At 36.0% G+C, this 20573-nt stretch overlaps 1 protein-coding gene across 2 annotated transcripts in view; it reads left to right on the plus strand.

Annotated features, from left to right (window-relative positions):
* The window catches only part of LOC136040391 (transmembrane protein 184B-like), a 103053-nt gene that overhangs the window by 16908 nt on the left and 65572 nt on the right, over nt 1-20573 (plus strand). For both annotated transcript variants that reach the window (XM_065724664.1, XM_065724665.1), the window contains exons 3-4: nt 4613-4703; nt 13831-13998. In XM_065724664.1, the coding sequence (XP_065580736.1) occupies nt 4613-4703; nt 13831-13998 (259 nt within the window). The remainder of the gene's footprint in view (nt 1-4612; nt 4704-13830; nt 13999-20573) is intronic.

Genomic DNA, 20573 nt, shown 5'->3' on the forward strand with positions numbered 1-20573 from the left:
TCCCACTCCAGGCCCCCAATGCCGCATCCCCTCAAATTTTGTGCTTCCTACCCCCAATTGTTTTTATTTTTTCAACTTTTTTTTACATTTCTTAAAATCACACTAAAATTATTAGAAATACATTCTAAGGCAATCAATGCATTGTTTTTGGGACGCTGGCCAACTGATATTAAGTGTCACAATATCGTAACAAGTCAATTTTGCAATCGATATACTCAATTGGTATTGGATTTTTGGTCAATACTACCATTGATTTGTTTCCGGGTACTTTTTTGGCATCATTCCAAGAATGCGCAAACCGGTTTCAAAGAATTTCAAGAATGACGCGTTATTGCACAAACGTAAATGTTCTCGGTGAAACAATAATATGAATCCAAGCGGGCCCATTTCATGATTTTCAAGAATTTCTTGGTATGTTTCCGAGAATTTCAAGAATGATACGTCTTTTGGCATTCGTACTTTGGAGAGAACTGTGCGAGAGAACATTACAAAACTTCACTCAAACGTAAAATCCACAAAATTATAAAAATAAGGTGGTCCAAAGGTTGTTTACCCTCTTTCTTTCTTATTTTGGAGAATACTTATCTAGCTGCGGAAACAATCAATGACATTTATACCTGAAAGTTCTTTCGTGAGTACATGTGCATTAACATGGTCGTTCAAAGGGTCTAGACAAGTTGCCTAGGCACTTTGAACGGGAAGGAGCGTATCCAAGATTTTTTTCTATAAGAGGATTGCGTTGGTAATTTACTAGTTCACATAAAATTTTCAGGGAGAATTGAGGTTAATTTTGTCCTAGGCTTCACAACCCCTATGTATGGCCCCGTAACTAAGAAAGTTCGTTGATACTGCTGTTCAGCTATAGAACAGAGAAAACTATCTCCTTCTCTTATCTATTTTTTCGTTTGTGGGAGGGCTAAAGAATTTTTTTAAATATATTAATATCCAAAAATATTTTTGTGTGAACCATACGTGACAGTCTGTTGTTATAGTGCAATTATAAAACACAGGGACACCTCTAACCCTGTTTTTCTTCTTTTTTGCACTTGAAATGTCACTTCTTTTCATTTTCTTTTTTGTTTCTAGTTCAACACCTCTATTTGAAATTTCGCTTCTTCAGTCTTATTTCCTTGTTCTCTGGTGTAGCATAACTCTTAGCACAAAGACCCTAATGCTTGGTTCTCCAAATGCGACATCCAAAATCTCAACTTGAATTTCAAACCAGAGAATAACTAAAATTTTCTGAAAATATCAGCAACACTACATATAATAATATATTTAATTTCTTACTTATTGACTAACAATACTTATTAAAGACCTATATTCCTCTATTGAACAGTCTGATGTGTGGCACAGCTCTTAATGCGCTAATGCTTATTTATTCTCAAATACGATATTAAAAACCACTATGTAAACTTCAAACCATCTTTTTTGAAACAAAGACAAATACCCCGAAGAGGATTGACTAAGTATAAAAGCTGTCCTGGCATTGCAAGATTTTTGTATATCATCCTTTTCCCATAAGCTCATCTCTCTGTTAGTATTCCCGGAAGGGAAACCATATAGAACAACATTGCAAAGTGGCCTCGAGGAGTGACACTTCTCGAGGAAATTACGGTTTAGTTATCAGAACGGTATTGTAATATAGCCATGAGTAGTGGCACTACTCGAAGGAATTGCGGTCTTGTAAACAGGACGGTATTGCAAGATGGCCTTGAGGGATGGAAATTGTCGAAGAAATTACGGTGTAGTAAATAGAACGGCATTGCAATATGGCCTTGAGGAGTGGCACCCCTCGAAGTAATTATGGTCTGTTAAAAAGAATAGTATTACGAAGTCACCTTCAGGAGCGGTACTTCTCGAAGAAATTGAGGTCTAACAATTAGAACAATACTCCAAGGTGGCCTTGAGGTGTGTCACTCCTCGAAGGAATAATAGTCAAGTAAATAGAATGGCATAGCGTTAGATTCCAAGGAAAACTTGTTCTTGAATCTTGTTTTTTTTTCGAGGGCTTTAACAAACTCCTTTGGAGTGTTTAACAAACTCTGTTAGGATAAAGGTAGATTTAATTGAAAGGGTTTATGTAAGTTCTATCACAGTTTTAGTTCTCCAGTTATTCTCGCCCTTTCCAATGCTAACACATTCTTGTACCCTGTGAGTGGCATAATTCTGATATGGTAAAGTTTCATTGCGTTTACAGCGATGGTATATTATTAGTAAATTAGTGGATAGGTTTGATCTTACTGATGTACAATCTCAAATAAATAGTTTTATTGATGACTTATGCGTGGGAAACTTGATTTTTCTGTTTATAACCCCAAATTGCATTTTTATTCTTCGTGAAGTTGGCTAAGAAATTTTCCTGCTTATAGTGTTCAATGCTTATTATTTTTGTGTTGCTTTTTTTTGCTTTCTTCTATCTTCACTTTTTGTACTCCATGGTGTCGAGTTTTCTTTTTTTGGGCAATAAATTTATATTGTTATTATTACATCACACTTATCCTGATCAGTTGTATTTATTTATTTAAGAATTAACGACGCTTCTTGACTACTATGGTCCCTGCGTCGGCCCTGCAGTGCATTCCTGCAGCGTGATTCGATCTCTGGGTCCCGTATTACCAATCTAAGCTCAAATCCACTGCGCCACCACAGGACGATCAGTTATAAGTTTTCTTATACATTATTCTTTTGAATCTCAATGCCAAATTTTTTAATGGATTTTTTGGCTACCACTTTTCCATTCTTTTGGACAGTCTCATGAGAGAATTCACCGAACCAAAATCAGAACAAAAATCAGGCCCATTGGCATCACAGTTGCAAAGACCAGAATCTCTGCATAATTCTGACCTCAAAAAGATTATACCCCTCGCTCTACTTAAATAAAACTACGAAATCTATTTTTTTTGCGTTTTTCACATCAATTATAACCTTCCACACTTAAACACGTTGTTTCACAGCAGCCTGAGTTGAAAATACACAAAATCATTATAGTCATCACTCAAGTATATCACATTCCTCATAAGCCAACTAACCTGTTGTAGCAAAGTGGATTGGTGCTCTGTTTGGCAATACGGAGCACACGGGTTCAATCCCTGCTGCAGCAATGTTGGATGACAAGCTTGCTACTTATCCCTGTAAAAACACTCAGCAACTGAAATATCGACTCGACTCTCTATGCGCCAGTAACGGCTTAGGAGGATCTTTATTTGTTTTATTCATAAGCCAACTATTTACCAACTTGAAACATGAAATGGAGTATCTTTCAGTATTCAAGTTGTCGTGAAAAAAGAATGGATTTGCCATGCACCTGAACTTATCCGCACAATTTTGCTACCTCAGGTCTATTCTGAAATTTTTCTGAGGTTCTCATCATCCCAGTCTGACTTCATAGCTCCGTCAATTACTTTGTAACAGTTCATAAACCCATAGATCTTATATACTGCTCCATCAATCGAAATAAAAATTTTAAAAATAGTTCACTAACCTCCATATAATGCCAATCAATACAACAAACTTTATACTAGTTTTACAGTCTTGGGTTGGGAGTGGTTTACAATAATATGGCTTCCAACTGCGCCATTTATGCTCTTTCTTGAGCACGGTTCATAAAGTGTAAAAAAAAAGAGTCTACATCTCTCCTGCTTCTTAACGAATAGCAATTGTCCATAGCTTAGGTTACTGCTGAAAACCCAGAACTTTTCACTTACAGGCGCTGACTGATGTTACCAAAAAGCTGAATGGAAACTAGAAACGTTAAAATCGTCCTAAACCGCAGAAGATGCAATAGAAAAAATCTGGCTGAACTCTAGTTCAGTTTTTTTTTTACCATACAGTTCGGTTTGCAGCCGCTATTTTGTATTTTGTGCAGCTACTGTGGTATCAAAGATATTCAAGTTTATTTAGTTCAAATATTGCAATTTTTTGTTGCATTTGCCAAAAAAAGTTCGTTGGTTTTTGGCGGCTTATAGCATAGGTTGCTTGGCCAGGTAAAGCCTCAATCTCTAAAAATATGTTTCCACTAACCTGGGTGTTTCTCACCCTCTATCTGGGTATTCGTCGCAGTGTTTTCGTTTTCTTTTGTTTTGGCTGTTATTGATTCTGCTGTATATGTGTGTTTTCCTCTCGTTTGTGTTTGCACCTCACTTATTAACTGGTAACGCGGGGTAGAAATAAATTATTATCATTATTGATGGATTAAATTCGGCTCGGAGTAAACATTTTCCAAGAAGTTATCGCTAGCTGTGATCTCTTGGTGTTGGAAGAAAGACGAATTCTAATATGATATATTAATCCAATTCCTGTCACCTTGAGCTTTGCGAAGCAATTGTTGGTTGCCTTTGGACTGATTTGAGCATGTATTCCTTTAATTTTACCTAGTCATCTTGAAGCCATCTTGAAGCCATCTCGACACAAAGTTGGCGGCAGTTTAGTTCTGATTTGCTGGCGTTATTTACCTTTCTAACAAAATGAATGATAATATAAGACTAGGATTTGACATTTCTTTTTGTATTTATTGTATATTTTTGCATTATTTTGATTTTTTTTAGTTTGATAATAGCACGTATTATTTATTTTAGAATTAACTTTTGAAACATAGTATTTTTGTTTTCAGCATTCGTCATTTATAACTTTTTGGCGTTGTGCTATGAGTATTTGGGTGGAGAAGGAAACATAATGAGTGAGATTAGAGGAAAACCTATAAGGTATTTTCTTTTTTTACTTCGCAAGGAAAACTATTATAATAGTAGAATGTCTACAAAAAGTTATATCCACCGATAAACAATGTGGAATTTTCCGATAAGAAGCTTAAATATGACTAAAGGTTAATGGATTGCTTGTAAAATAGATAAAAGAAAAACATTTGGATCTATATTAAATTTTAATGTGTTTTTTTTGTGCAAATGTCGAGAATATTATAACTAGCAGTAAATCCTGTCAGGAGACAGACATACAAAAATAGAAGTCCCCCTCCCCCCAAAAAAGCTATGTTAGATTCTTTTTAACTCGATCCCCTAGCAATGTTTAAAAAAGATGGACCTATTAAACTCTTAAACTTTCAAAATACTAGTTTACGAAGAAAAAAAATCCGCCCCTCCCTTAATGGAATTATGAATGCATATGCAAGTCTAATGTTTAATTTCTTCTTCGCAAATCTAAAGTTTCTCAAAAAGGAATATATTCTCAATATCTTGCTTTTAACTCAATATTTGTCTTTTTACTGGGGGGTGGAAAGCAATGTCCCTCCTCTAGATTATGAAAATTCCTTTTTTTGGTGTTTTCATTGAAAAAAATTAAAAAAGTAACTCGACCCCAACTAAATTTTGAAAAATACCTGCTTGTGCATCTCCATTAAAAAAAGAGGAAAAATCATTGTCCTTCCCCACTACATCTCCTTGCATTGGCGCCCCTATTGGCAGTGCTTTATTTAATAGCTTATTATTTTCAAAAGATGACTAGATGAAGAAACTGAAAATCAGAAACAGTAAGTCCTTCTTAGATACTAGTCAGAGAGTAAAATTAAACAGTGCTTTTTCTCTAACCGGGTGGTTAGCGCTCCAGACTTGAAATCCTGAGGTTAGCGGTTCAAGTCCTTGTGTTGCTGGTTATTTGGTTTGAAATGTAGTCGTTGGTGTTACTGTAAGCTCAGCCAGAGTCGATCCAGTTCTAAATGGATATCTGGAGTGATCTCGGGGAATAACATGGGAAATGTAGCACGATTTGCTTGATTATTTCACTCCCGTCCGAGACAGTGAATCACGAGATTCACTTTCACACTTCGTTAGTGAATCACGAGATTCACTCACGGGCGGGTACCCGCCCAACGCAGACCATTTGCGAGCATACGAAAAAGTTATTCTTATTTTACTCTTCCATAAGGAAACTTTTTGGACTGAAACGAAAACAAGTACAATGCCTGAAAAGATCAACTCCGAGATTGAACTCCCAACCCTGACAATGGGAGTCGGATGGCTTAAAGGCTGAGCCAAACGGGGCTATTAATTGTTTTTCACTTGGGGTTATTTACATATAAAATAAATCTGAGAAGTGCAGTAAATACTATCTGGGCAATTTTTATCTAATTAAAAAAGGCTTCAAAAGCTACGATGGAAGAGTATTCAAACATATTTCACGTTCGAGATCCTCTTGAACATTTCGGGACAGAGTTTTCCAGTATATCTCATACTCTGTGGTGTCAGAATGTGTATCAATCATGGACAAAAGGGATATAAAACATATCGAAATGAGCAATTTTTTTTATTACCGATAAGTTTGGTATTTGTTCTCTTCTATCTTCTAAAAATCATCGTCGTTCTCTTCTAAAGATATTTTATAAATATTGCAGGTTAAAAGTGAGCTTATTTAGGACTTGTGATACTTACAAAAGATATTTAAAAAACTAAAATTTAGCTTAAGAAGTGATCATCTTGTGATTACCTATCAGTTTTAATTCTTATGTTCATTTAATATATATGAATTCATCGTTTCAGTAAATTGATTCTAATAAATATGGCAACACTTTCTGCTAACAGACATCATCATCATCAAGAATGAAGAGTTTTAAGGTATACCCAACAACTAACCTTTTTTTATAACATTGAAGGATTGGCCAGTTGAACACATATGTTGAATTTTCTTTATCTGTGATATAAACATATCATGGAAGGGTATTCAAATACATCAAGATATGCTCCAACATATATTTCTGCAGCAAATTTATTTAATTGTGTTTTTTCTTAAAAAGGGGACAAGAGCCCAACATATCATATATCAAACATATCATGCATAACACATCATATCATGCATAAACATATCATAAACATAAACATAAATAAACATAAAACATGCATAAACATAAACATATCATGCATAAACATATATCATACATAAACATATCATATATCAAACATATCATGGAAGGGTATTCAAATACATCAAGATATACTCCAACATCTATTTCTGCAGTAAATTTATTTAATTGTGTTTTTTCTTAAAAAGGGGACAAGCGCCCTGAGGCATGAGTACATAATAAACCAATTTCCACTGATAAATCATACAGAATTTTATGATAAGAAGTGTAAATATTTGACGTTTATAGTTGCAGGTGGTTATCTATGACAAAGAAAAACAAAATATCAATTCTGTGATTCAGTTTGAATTAGAAAAAATGTAGTTGATGGATTTTTAACATCAACTGTAAAAATAGCCAAAATCCACATGCTTCTTGGAAGTTATGTAGAATTTTCGTGTCATTTCATGTCATTGAAACAAAAGGATATATGTTAGGGGGTATAAAAAACGGGAATTTTTTATGATAATTTTGGTTGAGCCTCTATACACAAGTAACGTCCGTGCAGAATTTCACCACCTAGGATAGTGTCTTCTGTTCCGGAAGTCCCCCCCCCCCAAAAAAAAAACTATGTTAGATTTTTTGTAACTCGATCCTCTAGCAATGATAAAAAAAAGATGGACCTATTAAACTCTAAATCTGGAAAATAATAGTTTACGAATAAAACAAAATCGGCACTTTGTTTTTTTTTTTGTCAAATGTCACAGTACTGTGCGGTAGTGTGAACAAGTTGTGCCTATGTATGGTTAGTTACTGTTTGTTATTTTATACAACATGGACATATTTTATTTCCTGGCAAAGAGCCTGAAATTACCCAAAAATCGACAAACACTTTTTTTTTTTATTTAGCTAACATATATCAAACATAAATCAGAACTATCATACATTCTCATACTATTAGCTTTAAGAATTAAGAAATAAGTATTCAAAATTTAAAGTACTAAAATGGATGTTTTGTCAGGTCTTTAGGTTTTGTACTGTCTCTTACCTAAATTCAGGTATGGTCTTTCTAAATTTCAGAAATGAACGAATAAATCCATCTCATTTTTTTATTACCACACACTTTCTTTGCGGCCACCGTAACCAGTTTTACTGTTCTTTCCACAGCTTGTATGTTGCATAGGAGCTTCTTAAAAGTCCAGTTGGCATACTTTTAAATCTTCTGTAGTCAAATTTGGCTATGGAGCCTTTCGAGGGGGAATAAGTGTATTGTATTTCCATTTTGAATTGTATATTGTATTGTATTGAATAAACTTCTTCTTCTTCTTCTTCTTCAAATCCTTCAGTATTAATGGTGGCGTTATTCCACAGGACGATCAGTCAGTTAGTTCGATGTAGTCGTTTGCTTCGAAGCTTATTTTTGAAATATCGGACTTCCTAATCCTAACGTGTCCAACCGTCTCGCCTGATTCTCGTGCTTTCAAGACTCATCTAATGCCATGGACTCTGGTATATGCTCTCTTATTATTCAGCATCGCGAGCAGAATGTTTTCTGGAGGTGCGAAAAAAACCTTCCAAGAAATGACTGGGTCGATGAAGTTGCGGTTCCAATCAACCGCAAAAACCAAAAAGTCATCCAAGCATCTGGATGACTGAATGCAATGGTAAAGATGCCGAACTCCATCCTTAATTGCATTATTGATTTTGATGCAGAACTAAGATGGCACATACACCCTGATAACGAACTCTACTGTGGTACGTAAGTTGTATCATGGTTCCGTGGTAGAAACATGCAGTCTTAATATCCTATCTACAGTTGTCAAACAGCGGGACATATTTAGGGGACCTGGATGGCGCTTGGACAGACCTGGAATACACATGCCTGAGCTATTGGCGAGAGAAATATCCCTCAGAATACTTCTGGTCCGTACTCAAAGTGGATATGTCATCTGATGGCAAGGCGCAGTTAAATGACTCAAATGCTTTGACTGGAAGCAGCTAACACACCTTCTAAGATTTTCTAACGCAACTAGTGTAAGAATTGGGTCCGGAGGTGGGACCATCGAGGGACTCGAACAAGTGACGGAGAAGCAATTTGTCGAAATCTAGTTGACAAACACCCAATTGGATAGGTTTCTTGATCCTCAGTTCAAGACAACGCAGTACCCCATTATGAACTCCAGTATTTAAGACCGTTCCATCACACTCTAGAACAAGAATATGGTTTAAACCTCCGGGCGCTTTTACTGTGATATAGTCGTAAATGCTTTCTAAAATGGCCAGACCTTATCCTGAAGCTGGTGTAACCTGACCAATGTAGCTAGATCCTGGTTCTTTCACCAAGGAATAGTGGATCTCTACTATGTTCTTTGAGTAGCATTTATCATCTTTTTTTCTGTTGGCAATGTTTTGTCATTTTGGCCATCGAAGTAAAGACCTATTCAATGGTCATTGTCAATTCCCGAATTCTCACGTTTAAGCTCTTGCATGCTCAACACTCTCTATCAACATTTTTCTTATCAATCACTAAAATCTATCTTATTCAGTGACCAGAACTACGTCGTGCAGAACGCTTGCAACTATGGCAGCCATTGCTTGAAGTGATACCCAAATCTTTGGCTTTAAGGCGGTATTTATAAGTTTCCTTCGTATTTGCGAAGAGGATGAAGTTGATGGTCTGGGATTGTAGTCGTAGTCATCAAGTTCTGGTTCCTTATCCTTAACCATTGCCTCATCATCTTATAATAACGTCGATGTTGATGAGATCTCATCACCATCAGGCTGTAATGAGCAGGACGCAGTAGATTGAAAACTACGAAAGATTCTTTTGTCTTCCTTTCAGCACCTGCTTGGAGCTTTTTGGTTTCTTGCAAATCGAACGATCCAATGTACATTAGGTGCTGTGTTCTCTGATCAGCAAGAAATGTGTGTTCCTTAAAGGGAACTTTGGATTCCTTCGAGCAATTGCAGTCTGTAAACGTGGAGCACTTACAAGCTGCTATATAAAAAAGAAAGCATTATCTTCTTCTTTTTATTCCTCTTTAGGCTTCTCCACCCTTTCTTTAGTTGCCATGTCTTTCTATATTCTTTTATAAACAACCTTGATATCGATATTTTTCTTGTGATATACAAGGATCATATCAAGAACACTTTTTTTTTTAAAATTGCCAGACTGGAAGCATCAGAATACTGCGTTTGCAGCTTTGCACACAACTTGCTCTGTGATGTAAGAAAATGCAGGTTGCCTGTTCTTAGTTTCCGATCCAAGACGCCAGCTATCGTAAATGCAGTGTTAAATAACATCCTCTTTTGTTGGAAGCATCCTGCCACGATCTGTCGGGGATCCTAAAATTGGGCAGTCTAATCCACCTGGCTTTGAAAATTTTAAAGATTTTACCATATTTTGTGGCTCAATGGTTGATCAAAATATTAATAATGAATAATCGTTCATTAGTGGTTAATGATGGTCTGGAAAATCTGCTGCTAAAATAATTTTTGATAAATCATATTTATATCTAAAAGCGTAATGATGAACAGTGTATTTAGTGATTTTTGGGTAATTTCAGGCTCTTTGCCAGAACAGAATTTATTGTTGGTGGGGTGCCAAATTTTGTACTATAATGAATCATACTTTGGTGCAACTTATACACACTACCGTAGAGTGCTGTATCATTTGATAAAAAAGACCGATTTTGCTAAATTTCTGAAGTTTCACGTTCTTGGCCAGAATCGAAGACATTATCCTACGGTGGTGAAATTTTGTACCGAAGTCACTCATGTAGCCTATAGAGCCAACTTTTCCGCTCTACCCCAAAAGCATCATAAAAATCTGCTTTTTTTGATAACCCCTGATGTATGTCACATTTTAGAATTTTTGGTAGATAAGGTTTTTAATCTTGCAAGAACAGAGATTGCTAAAAAAACAAAAAACAAAAGGCGTACAAATAATATTTAAGTTGTTCAGAATTGAGTTAATTTACTCCATAAATCAAACAATTGAGAAAATAAATAAAAGAAGGTTCATTGCTAATTTTTATTTGAGTATATACAACCACCTGTTAAAAAAACAAGCATAAAAATTCAGCTACCTAGGCAAATCTCCAGCCTTACCAATATTCAAATAAATAATTTGTATACAGGTTAGGTTTGAAACTGCGTTTGGTAGCCTTTTAGCTAGTTAAAAAAAAAAAAAAAAATGAAAAGTTTGAAATTGTAAATACAAAATTTGTCTATTGAATAATTTTTTTAAAGCAAGATTAAAAATCGAAAGCAAGATAGCCTAAAAAATTCTTCTAATAAATATAATTCTGTTATACAAATAAGAAACGTCTTGTATAATTTTCGAATGGCTTCATAACAAGCAATCAATAATTATGAAGAATACTAATATTTAAAACGACAAAACAAAAAGAAAGGGAGAATATACAATATTTTTCAGTCTTTTTGGCGAATTAATGTGCAACGGAAAAAGCTAAAGAATGGAATTGCAAAATTAAATCTTATCCATTAACTATGGTGTGCAATTTAAGACGTATTGAACCTTTTCTGTTGATTATTGTGTTTCTTGTGTTTAGTGTTTTGTGGTTACTGTGCTCTCTTCTTTTGTTTAGTTTCATTTTGTCTTTCTTCTTCTTTTTTGTTGTTATTGTCCTTCTTAGAAAAGACCTGCAAGATAAGCCTGAATTTTGATTTTTTTTTCCAATTTTCTTCATCTTTAACAGTTTCTTCTTTCACCCTTTAATGTTTTCGTCATTAAGGTTTTGCTATTTTTCCTCGCCGTTAAGTTTCCTGTTTTTGATTTAATCTTTGTTTTCAAGAATGTTTAGCCTGCAGTGCCTCAATAATGATCTTTGCTTCTTGTTTTTACTATTTACTATGTTTTCTTCTTCGTTGAATGTTTCCTATTGTTGATTTGATTTTTGCTTTCGAGAATGTTCAGCCAGTAGTGCCTTAATAATGGTCTTTACTGTTTATATTTTTTAGCTTTACAAATCAAGTAAAATACCTATAATATGCATCGATTTCTTGGATATCTTTCCTGTGTTAAGAAACAGTATTCATTAACAGAAAGGAAGAAAGGATGATGAATTGAAAAAAAAGTTATAACAATCTGACGTCAAAATAAAAGTGTGTAAAACAAACATCCATATAAAACTATCACATTGACACATAACGATGACAACTCAATAGTCATTTGTTGAATAATTGGTAGAACCATCGTGTAATAACATTAATAAAATAAAACGAGAAAGAGAGAAAACAAAATATATAATACAAAAATCATGACCTGTCAAATGTACTAAAAACCAATTAAACTAAAAAACTATAAAAAGAAATTAATGTCAATGAAAACACAAAGGTGGAAAATGGAGGAACTGGTAAACGGAATAAGAAGAGGCAAACAATTGCGATATTTATTTATTTTTACTTATAATTTATTCTTTTATTTATTTATATTTTCTTTTATAATTTTTCACTATCTATTTGAGGCATTATTTCATTATTTATGTCGTATGTTCAATATTTATTTGTTTTTCAACAATGTAGGGGACCACATTTTTTTCATCTAGGTGAGGAGTGTCTTAAAACTAACATAAGCGAATGTTCCCACTAAGTTCACTTATTGATTTCTTGAGAGAATATCAACATGTCTGTGTGATTGGATGACGAGATTAGTGACGCAGAAGGTTTATCTTAGTAGCGGGGTCTGCAATTGCGACAAAAAGGTTATAAAAAGTAGTGTTTGAGTCCCTAAATGGCCAGAATTTGGTTGAAACTGGACGATGGATGAGCATAAGTTAATGGAGGTTGAGCAGTAGAGTGTGGCTTAAAGAAAGAAACTTAACTTTGTATCTGAGAAAAAAAAGAAGAAAAAAAGAACTAGCGCCACCTAGTGTTGCCTACCAAAATTATAACGTTAATTATTAAACCATTTTTGTTTGTAGAAAAATTTTTTTTTGTATTTTTATCTTTGATTTAGACGTGTCCAGAAAAAAGGTAATAAAAATGTCCAGTATGTCCACTTTTTTGAACTACCTTAGTTAGGTTTGGGATAGTAGTAGAGTCAGGGTCGTTCATAGGGTGAGTGACGGTTTCATGGACATTAGTTCAAAGCTTTCGGTCTTTGATATGAAGACAAAGACAAAATCTCTAATTGGTGAAAATGTCGGAATAAGTTGGGAATATGAAGCGCCTTTCTTTTTAGATTAATGTCTTCCAAATAACTTTCTCATCGGCTTGGAATAGTTTTGACTGTTTAGACCCTGGCTCCCAACGTCGGGCACATGCCCCATCGCTGGGCCTTGTTAATGTTTTTGTGGGTCGTGGGCAGGACGTGCACCCTTTGGCTGACTTTACTTTAGAGCCTTAATTTTGAAAAAGAAAATTGTTTTTCATGTGAATAAAATTATGTTCGAATGCACTTAAACACCAAAAAAGAGACATGGTAGTATTACGATGACGTTATACACTGTATAAAAAGTGTTTTTCAGACTATATTTTTCATTGGTATAAAATATGCCTAGAGGACGACCCAAAAATGCTACCAAGTTAATAGCCTTTAAGCTTCCTTCAGGTTAATACGTGTACAATTTTTAATAACGTAATCTAAATATAACGAAGAAAGCATCAGGATTTAGAAATGCCTAGTTGGGGTATGATATGACCCAAAATCGGTATGGAAGAGGCCATAAGGAAAAATTTAAAGGAAATTGAAATTTAATGGGAAGGGGTAAAGATTGAATATCTAATCAGTTGGGGTGGAAAAGGAGTGTTTGCTGTTGTGTTGATCTCAGGCGGCTTGGTGGTGCAGCGAGTTGTTAGTAGAAGTTATTAACTAATACTTTTAACTCGCAGCAAGTTGCGAGTTGTTATTAGTTATTAGTTGTTAGTAGTATTTTGTAAAGTAACATATAATATGATGTACAGCTAAGTATAGGGTGACGAATAATAATAATTACGTATAGTAAATAAAAAATGTAATATAATATAACTCGTATCAGAAAACAGTATATTGTACAGAATAACACATTTGTCTGATTTAGGAGCTCTTGGTTCTACTGCACATGTTGCTTGGTCGGCCGGACATACTCCATTGAGTTCCTACGATTTTGTAAACAAGCTACTCTTCAATTTTGCGCTGTAAAACCCGTCATGGCTTTTGTAATCATTATTCTGAATTCCCAAGGTCTCTACGCTGATGGGGATTGGAGGTAATTTTTATATATATATATTTTCTGTTCTTGGCACTGACATATCCCGTCATGGCTTTTGTAATCATTATTCTGAACTCCCAAGGTCTCTACACTGATAGGGATTGGAGGTAACTTGTATATATATCTATATATATATAAATAAGTTGTCTGTCTGTCAGGTGACGTCATGTTTCTGTGTCGACTGACGTCATGAAGTTAGTTGTCGTCATTTTTGCTATGACGGTGACGTCATTAACGGTATTTAAGACATATGTTCACGGAAAAATGTTTAATTGTAAAATGACTGAAGAACCTACAATGGCAACAGCCGAGGAAGCTGCTCAAAGAGTTTATGCCAAAAAACTTGCTGCTGATAGAGAAAGTAAGAAAAGAAAGCGTTCCGAGGAATCACAAGAACAGCAAGAAAACAGGCTTGCAGCTGATAGAGAAAGTAAGAAAAGAAAGCGTGCCGGGGAATGACAAGAACAGCAAGAAAACAGGCTTGTGGCTAAAGAACGCAAAACCGCGCAGTTAGATGAAAATCCACCTGGACAGCGAGAGTCAAAACATATCAAAACTGAAAATGATAGCGATGATGATTGGGTTTGGGATTTTTACTTGGATAAGGTCATCAATGCCTACCAGATTTAAGTTAAAAAAACAAAGGTTCGTCGATATGTACTTCATAGTGACGCTGAAAAATAAAGAAGAAAAAGAAAACTGAAAAAAGAAAAAAGGTAAAAAACTAAAAAAAAACTAAAAAGAAAAAACACTCAAAGAGAAATTACAGACCGGGACACAAATGACGACCGAGACAGAGGGAATATAAGTGACGGCCGGGAACCTCAAAGAGAAATTACGGACTGGGACACCCGGACACAAATCACGACCGGGACACAGGGACACAACTACAACGGGGACGCCGGGGGCACAGGCGGGATATATAAATGACGACCGGGACACAGGGATTGTTCGAATAGAAATTACAGACCGGGACACCGGGACACAAATGACGACCGGGACACAGGGAATATAAATGACGACCGGGACACAGGGAATATAAATGACGACTGGGACACAGGGACACATCATTAGAATAATGAGGTATAGATCTGAATACGGATTGTTTTTCCCATGGACAATTATATGTTGCATGTTCAAGAGTCAGTAAACCTGACAATCTATTTATATGCACAGACAATGGGACAGTGAAGAATGTTGTATATTCGCATGTTTTACGTAGTTAAAAACATATATTTATATCTATCTCTATTCACAGGTGGGACACAGGGACACAACTACAATGGCGCGTAACTAATATGGTGCGTAACGACTTACGCGCGCGGGGGGGGGCTTGGGGGGCGTGAAGTGCCCCACCAACTAGGTGTAGGGGTGGCGCGAAGCGCCACCCCAACAGCTAGTATATATATATATATATATATATATATATATATATATATATATATATATATATATATATATATATATATATATATATATATATATATATATATATATTCTGTTCTTGGCACTGTCATATCCCGTTATGGCTTTTGCAATTCTTTATCCTGCCTCGCTCTTTGCGCTAAAGTTTTCTATTGTTTCAAAAAGTAGAACTGTGACGAAGAGTCAAACTAAACAAGGGGTAAAAATGGACTTATTTGGACATAGAACTCCATCCGGGCTAAACTCATGCCCGAGCCACATCATGGTCACATCTGTCAATAAGGAAGGCCAAATTTCATGAATGAAAGGGAATTTTTCTTGATTTTATCCTCACATTTGCATTTAAAAAGCGGAAAATTGAAATTGCGAGAAATTAGTTTAAAGAGTTTTCACCAGCACTAATTTGTCTCCAAATGGTCTCTACTAATACTTCGTCCTCCTAACTTTGTCAGATTCCTCTCAAAGATAGAAGAACCGCTATTCTAAGTTTCTGTCTTTTCTTGTTTTAAAAAGTATGCCTTAAACCTTGATTCTGATTGTTCAGTCTAGAAATTTATGTTTGAAAGTTGAATAATGTTCAGCCTTTGAAATTACGAACAACGAACATAATTGACGCTGTAGTCGTGCGTAATTTTGATTTTATCGACAGATGTGACAATAATGTGGCCTAGGCATCAGACTGGATTGAATTCAAAACTTACAGTACTTTCGAGCATCTTTGATCTGAGTAATTCGCTTAAAATATGGGTTGCCTGGGAGTAAGCCGTAAAAGATAACAACAAACACTTATCCAGCAACTTATCAACTGAAATCCTATAGGCAACTACAGGATTCCTATAGATTTTAATGTGCACATGTTGTACCCAGAATAAAAATCCTATAGGCAACTAGGTGAATAACAACACTAATCAACTGCACTCCACTGTAAACATAACTTATGTTAACTGGCTAGCAGGTATAACTTATGCGACAACTAATCAAGGCCGTTTCAAGTAGTAATACTTTTTACCTCTTACGTCCTGTACGTATTTTGAAAGCTCAGAATACGCAATTGTTCTTGTTGGATAAGTAATAATCGAACGTACTATTAGTTTCAAGACATAATTTTAGGCGTACCGGAGATGCACCCCGTCGTCCAACCCTTCATTGTAAACGCAGAATATGAAGTTATGTTGCTTCCTATTAGCAACTACCTTCAATTTGAGTGTAACTTAAACCCCCCCCCCCGCATCAAAAAATTTAGTTTGATCTCCAAAGCTATTCCTGCGAAATACGGATAGGCTGATTGTACAACCTGGGCAAAAATGGTTTCCTTCAGTCTACATCGCTACTTCGTTTGGAGTAGGTTCTAGACCCCCCCCAAGTCCAGATTCTATATCTACATCCCTTCCCAGCACTCCTGAAAGTTTCAAATTTATTCTCAACGCCGTTCCCTGAATATTGCAGATGCGCAATTTTGATCACCTGGTTACAGTTAATAGGCTATCTTGTGAAGAGCCTGGGCAAACTTGGCTTCCTTCAGTCTACATTGCTACTTCGTTTGGAGTAGGTTCTAGACCCCTCCCCAAGTCCAGGTTCTATATCTACATCCTTTCTCAGCACTCCTGAAAGTTTCAAATGTATTCTCAACGCCGTTCCCTTAATATTGCAGATGCGCAGTTTGGATCACCTGGTAACAGTTAGTAGGCTATCTTGTGAATTACCTTGCTAGTTAACCGGGAAAAAATATTAGATCCCATAAAGACTTTAGTGCAAAACGTTAAGGTGGATCAGCGATCAATTTTTTTAGCCCCGCCCCCCAACAGCTGAAATTTTCAAGTCTATTTCCCGGGTCTTTTTTAGATACTGCGAATATCCTATTATTGTTTACTTAGATACATATAGTATCTTTTTATTTATATCATTACTGTACCATGAATAGATTCTAGTCCAACAAGGGCTTAAAGTATCGAAACTTTTTGGTAGATTTGAGATCAAATATGTTTAGTCCTTCACAGACTTTGAGATCCATATGGCACTCTTCCCCCCTTCCAAAAGAAAAAAACCGCGAGTGTTCAGCAACCCTCTAGTTGTTCCCAAGGTAACGCATATATACGATTATGAAAACCTGGCAACGCATAGTGTCTTGATATACCTTGCTTCTTAACCGTGATTAGATTCCTAGTCCTATTGCAGCTTATAGTGCAAAAACCTTTAGATTAATTGACGACAAACCATATATAGCCCCTGTTCAACACAAAATAATTCAACACAAAGCTCCCTTAAACCCTCTGCCTTATTTTTTATAAACTACCTAAAAGTTTCTACAGCCGTTCCTGAAATTTTGCCGATTTAATATTTTGATAACCTGGATGCTAATAGTGTCTTTTGAGTTAGCTTTACCCTGTCCCCCCAAGTCATAGTTCAACGTCCAATTGTTCCTCCTCAACGCTCCGTGAAAGACTTAACTGAATAATTCAAGTTGTTCCCAAATTATTACAGGTGAGGGTCAAAATGTATTTTGCAAAATCCAGGGGTAGGGGGAATTTTGCTGTCCTTTTCAAGTAAAAATACGAAACAAAGATATTTTGCTATGTTTAGGTGGGTTTATATTTAATGCTCTAACCGAAAATACATGTGCAAATGCACTATGCCATAGGAAGCGACAACCTCATTTAAAACTTGCTAGAAATCGTTGCTTTTTATATCTTTTTTTTTCGTACCTTAGAAGTATAACAAAATCATTCTTTTACAAAGAACTGCTCATTAAAAACATTTGCGAACTGGAAACATATTTTTCTTTTTCTTCCATTCTCCTTTAAGATGTATGTTGTGCAACCTAATACCGTTTAAATTAACACGACCAGCTTTACCCCTTTTTCCTCTGTGCATATTTTTTTCTTAATTTCGATCCAACATCAAGGGGGTTACGACTGACCGGATAGCAAAAAAGGGTATAGGATGAAGTTTGGTTGCCCAAAGATTACGTTTGGTCCTTAAAAAGAGCTCTAGGACTTTCTATTTTCAGTCTAATTACCCCCCTCCCAAGTTTCTAAATTATCCCTTCTGTGCGAACAAGCCAGGAGAAAAGTTTTTGTCGCTTTTCTGATCCGGAATCAATATTTGTTTTTATTCTTCCTTCGATATTGGGGTCCCCTTGCCTCTCAGACTTAAGAATGCGAGTTTTGAGTAATCTGTGGAATCTTTTTGGTCCTTTTTTGGGGGAGAGGGTGCCTTGGAATAGTTTTTTCACCATTGAGCTCCTGTTGACCCAAGGACTTACGTCTCATTTGCAAGACAAAATTCTTTTGGCCCATTTCTGGGTTAACCATCCCTCCCTCCACTCCCTTATTGAAACCTTCGATTTTTTTTTTAAATCAAGAGAACGGTCCTGAAAGTTTTGAGCCAATTGCACATCCGATATTAAGTACCCCCCTCCCTTCCTATTATAAAACGTACGTGCAAACGGTTGGTAATTTTCATTGCATACGATCTTTTCCCTTGTGATTACGGGGGTTAAGCCATCCCCGAGGCATGCTCTTTAGTCCTTAGACTATTTCTAACAAAATGGTCAATTCAAAATTAAGATGACTTTCAGCTCTTAAAAATGACACTGGAACTTTCAATTTTCATTCGAATGAGCCCCTCTGAAGTTTCGATGACCAGCCCTTCCATACGAAATTGCCTGGGAAAAAATAATACATTGAAGGCATATGTCTCTGTACTTGGCGGGCCCTAGAGTGATGACTCCGATTAAATATATGCTACATCTGACAATGTGAACGCTTGATAAAGTTCTATTATATAGCCACTACTACTACTGCCAACAACTCATTACAGTACCTGTGGCCAACAAAGCTACATACGCTCCTCCATCATCCCAATCTATTTAAAGCCTCCCTCTTTGCACACTCCCGAGAAGTTTCCATTCCCCTTAAATCATTCAGTACGACATTCTTCCACCCATTTCGGGTGACCTCTATTTCGCTTAGCCCTAGATGGTTGGCCGGCAAAGACAATCTTTGGCAATCTGTCATTCTTCATCGGCAGAACTTGTCCTAGTTATCTCAGCCCTTCTCTCTTTATAGACCTTGAAAGCCTGATTGAACCACATTCTTCTTACTGCTTACTGTTAGAGGCACGGTCAGTCAGACGGATACCGGAACCTACTGAGGGCTATATGTCCACATTAACTATACGCTACATAGGTCAGTGAAGCTATCCACTTGATCGATCTTCTGGTTACCCAGCATCATTTCCTTGCCTATACTCATTCCTAATCTTAGTGACTTATTCTTCTTAGCATTAAGTTTCATTCCTATGCTTCGTTTTGTGCTCTTTAACCCTCCAAAAACTAATTCATTTTTCTAAATTTTCATCTAGGATGCATAACTCAATGCCGTAATCCAAGTCTAGGAAAGTTTTACTTTCCCATTTGATTCCGTATTTTCCCGTTGTCTTTGCTGTGTTCCATCAAAATGATCCATATAAATGGGGATAGAACGCAATCCTCGGATTGCGTTCTATCTCGCAGATTTAATATGAAACCAGCTACCAACTCCATTCCCAACATTAACCGCAACAATGTTCCTCTCATACACAACTCTCATCACTTTAATGTATTTGTCTGGTGTACCAAACAAGGATAGAACCTTCACTAAACCTCTTCTGTCAGCTGAGTCAAACGCTTGCTCATAATCTATAAAACTTAGGACTAAAGGTGATTGATGACACAGGCATTTCTCATTTATTAATATAAGAATGGAAATTTGGTCGACACATCCTCTCCTCTTCCTGAAACCACACCGTTTTTCTCTTAAAATTTTCTTTATTCTTTTCGCTAATTCTTCCTCACAAAATAAATCTTGCTTCACATCCAAACTGTTACAAATTTATTCTATTTTTCTTTTATCTTTTCCGGTAAATCTTTCACGGTTTAGCACATTCTCGAAATGTTCTGTTTATCTCTCTAACTCTTTCCATAGCTCTAATTGTGGCTCCGTTCTTATCTTTAACTGAGACGAGTCTAGATTGAATATTTCCTCTAAATTTATTAAGATACCTCTATATTCTAGTATTATGCTACTTGGCTGCATCTTCTAGAACTTCAGTCATTTTATCCATGTCCTCCACTTCACACCTCCTTAACTCGTATTTTAGTGCTCTAT

This window comes from Artemia franciscana, chromosome 20 (genome assembly GCF_032884065.1).
Source record: "Artemia franciscana chromosome 20, ASM3288406v1, whole genome shotgun sequence".
NCBI lineage: Eukaryota > Metazoa > Arthropoda > Branchiopoda > Anostraca > Artemiidae > Artemia > Artemia franciscana.